Raw genomic sequence first — 3,138 nt, 5'->3', positions numbered from 1 at the left:
CAGGAGGAGAAGGGGACGACAGAGGATGAGATGGCTGGATGGCATCACTGACTCAATGGACGTGAGTCTGAATGAACTCCAGGAGTTGGTGATGGACAGGGAGGCCTGGCATGCTGCGATTCATGGGGTCACAAAGAGTCGGACACGACTGAGCGACTGAACTGAACTGAACTGAACACAACACTGTAAAACAATTATACTCTAATAAAAATTTTTTAAAAAGCAGTATTAGCAATATTTGCTTTGAAAACTTAGAAGATAACTTTAATAAATGCTAAAATATAATTCAACCAGCAATTTCTCTTGCAGCAGGAAAAAAAAAAAAAAAACATCTATTTCATGAGGTTTCTCAACCAACTCTAACATATGGTAAAACTTTGTCATTCAAGTGATGTTGCTTCAAAAAATTATCTTGAGTGTCCTCAGCTAGTTTACCATGACAAAGATTTGCTTACAGTTTAGCCACATATGTAGTCACAGACCTATAAATGCATAAATACCCAAGGTCTTCACCACAATAAAGTTAGAGAAAGGAAGTGAAGATGTGAGAAGATAGCACTGGTACATGTAAACCAAGAGAAGGAAGTTTGTAGAGAAAACAGAATCTTCCAGTCATTTTTTCAACACTACAAATATAAATACAATACATATAATGGGAGAGAGGCAGGTTTACTTGAAGTAATCTTCGATCTCTTCCTACCAATAACCGTGTCACCAGCTCTCACTGTTTGACTTTGTAATTACAGGGATGCACAGTACACTGGTCTCTTTAACTCTAAAAAGACATATTTCATTGTAAGACTGTTATGAATCCACACCAATGGCTTTATTAAATGCTACTCCAGGAAACAGCCATGTATCAAATCATCACATTGGATACCTTAAATTTATAATGTTATGTATCAATTATATCTCAATAATGCTAGTGGGAAAATGCTATTCTAGGCTAAGAATTGAAGGCAAGGGGAGAGAGAAGAAAACTTGGGACTAACCCAAAGAGAGGAACTTTCACTTTATGCATATATATATAGAAATCAAAAGATATAATTTATAGCTGAGATTCACAAGAATTCTATATACACAATGTTTCTGAAGTGATCATGTATATTACCTGATGTCGTTTGATTATATCTTTCAATTTGTTAGCCAACTTCAGATCAATGTCTGGAATGAGGTAGATGTTGGGTCTGGCCAGACAATTGCTCTGAGGGAAAAAGAAAACATTTCCAAATTCTTAGTTTTGAAATAATGTCACATTACTTATGCATTTACCTTAATGACAAAAGTTGGCACTCAAAGCCAAACTGCTTAAAATAGGAAGACATACTTTGCTGTAGCATGTAAAAGCCTTATTTCAATACAAAACCTAGGTGTTCAGCAGGCTACTTAATGCCATTCACTGATGAAAAAACTGCTAAGACTCATGACCTACAGAAATTCATTATACTTTTCATTAAGGTATTATATTGATAAATTAATCCTAGTCAATTTTACCTGGACTCGAGAGTCTAAGTCTCATGTAGCATTTTCACCTAACCTGGGGGGTGGAGGGTAGAGGGGGGTACATGGGGAGGGATGCCCAATTTGCTTCATCATTTAATTTACTTAAAATATAAAAACTGAATTATAGCTCTTTCCCCCCATTTCTAATCTTATGAATAGCAACGATTAAAACATGCATATTAACTCCCCAAACCATCACCAAAAATTAGACAAGATACAGAAACTGCTCAGTTATTTCTCTTAGTTAAGAGCCCATGAGAAAAGTTTCAGGAATTAAATTAATGATAATACCCAGCAGAATTGTCAGTCCCCTCTCCCCACGAAGGTTAATTCAGTGATTATTAAAAAGTACTTATTAGTAAAAACACTAAGAAAGAAAAGAAGAAAATTAAGTGTTCTCTTCTCCAAGTTATAATCTAGTTGGGGAAATAAGATTTCTATTTATGGTACAGCCATGAAACAAATCCAAAGAAAATGACCGTATAAACAAATGACTACTAGGATGAAAGAATGTTCACATTAAATATGAAAGATCTAAATAATGGATTAGTGAAATTACTAAAGAAAATATTATGAATTATCTACCATGTTTAAGAAAAATATTCTGTAAATGACATAGTCATACCTTATAGCTCTAATCCCCAAAACTCATAAAAATAATACAATAATAGATTTCAGGAAACTTTTCTCCCTTTGATCTTTGAGCTAGAATAAAGCCAATCTTAGAATTAAAAGCATATTAAAGAAAAAAAGTTTTAACAATCAAATTTTCTGAGTTACCTGAAGCAATGTTTTTTCAATGTTCATAAACATTTCAACATTACGATCCATTCGGGATGGGTTCTGCAGATCAAACCTCCGCCTGTAAGCAAAAAATCATTAGTTAATTTGCCTCCGACTTTAAACAAAAGTGAAAACTTGGTTTTAGTACCCAATACAAGTGAGCTCAAAAGATCTGGATATTAAAATAGCACTCTACAAAATGTATAACATATTTTCTTGGCAGTATGAGAAATCAATGTCAACACCGTCATAAAACATTACATTTAATGATATTCAATCTACTCCAGTCAAAATGAACTACCCAATTCAAGAAGCGTCCCCTGTTTTCTGTAGATCTAAGATATTTTACATCATATATAAAAAAGTAATCCACAGATCCAAAGGCAGTGAACTACTATACCATTCTCCAAGTATATGGAAAGTGTCTACTTTATATATGCTTAAAAGTTATCTGTTCAAAGTCAAGAGTGTCTATAATGCTCTTAAGAGCCCACTACTGTCCCAAATGTGGTAAAATTCATGTATTTACCTACACTTCAACTCCTTCCCGAATGTTTCTTTATCTAAGTACCCAAGAATAACATGTTACTGTTATTTTTACCTATTCTTAGTCATTTCCAGAGATTCAGTTCAGTCAGCTCAGTCACGTCCGACTCTTTGCGATCCCATGGACTACAGCATGCCAGGCTTCCCTGTCCATCACCAACTCCTGGAGCTTGCTCACACTCATGTTCATTGAGTCGGTGATGCCATCCAACCATTTCATCCTCTGTCATCCCCTTCTCCTCCCACCTTCAATCTTTCCCAGCATCAGGGTCTGGAATTCCATCACCTCCACTAGCTTTGTTCTGT

General features: G+C 35.1%; 1 protein-coding gene across 1 annotated transcript in view; it reads right to left on the bottom strand.

The window, feature by feature from the left end:
• Nucleotides 1-3,138, bottom strand: part of SMARCC1 (SWI/SNF related, matrix associated, actin dependent regulator of chromatin, subfamily c, member 1) — a 125,030-nt gene that overhangs the window by 100,511 nt on the left and 21,381 nt on the right. The window contains exons 5-6 of the mRNA XM_010862496.1: nucleotides 2,284-2,365; nucleotides 1,112-1,204 (exon numbers count right to left, since the gene is read on the bottom strand). Of these exons, the coding sequence (XP_010860798.1) occupies nucleotides 1,112-1,204; nucleotides 2,284-2,365 (175 nt within the window). The remainder of the gene's footprint in view (nucleotides 1-1,111; nucleotides 1,205-2,283; nucleotides 2,366-3,138) is intronic.

This window comes from Bison bison, unplaced genomic scaffold (genome assembly GCF_000754665.1).
Source record: "Bison bison bison isolate TAMUID 2011002044 unplaced genomic scaffold, Bison_UMD1.0 scf7180017864482, whole genome shotgun sequence".
NCBI lineage: Eukaryota > Metazoa > Chordata > Mammalia > Artiodactyla > Bovidae > Bison > Bison bison.
The sequence above is the reverse complement of the archived record's forward strand: the minus strand, read 5'-3'. Positions and strand labels throughout refer to the sequence as shown.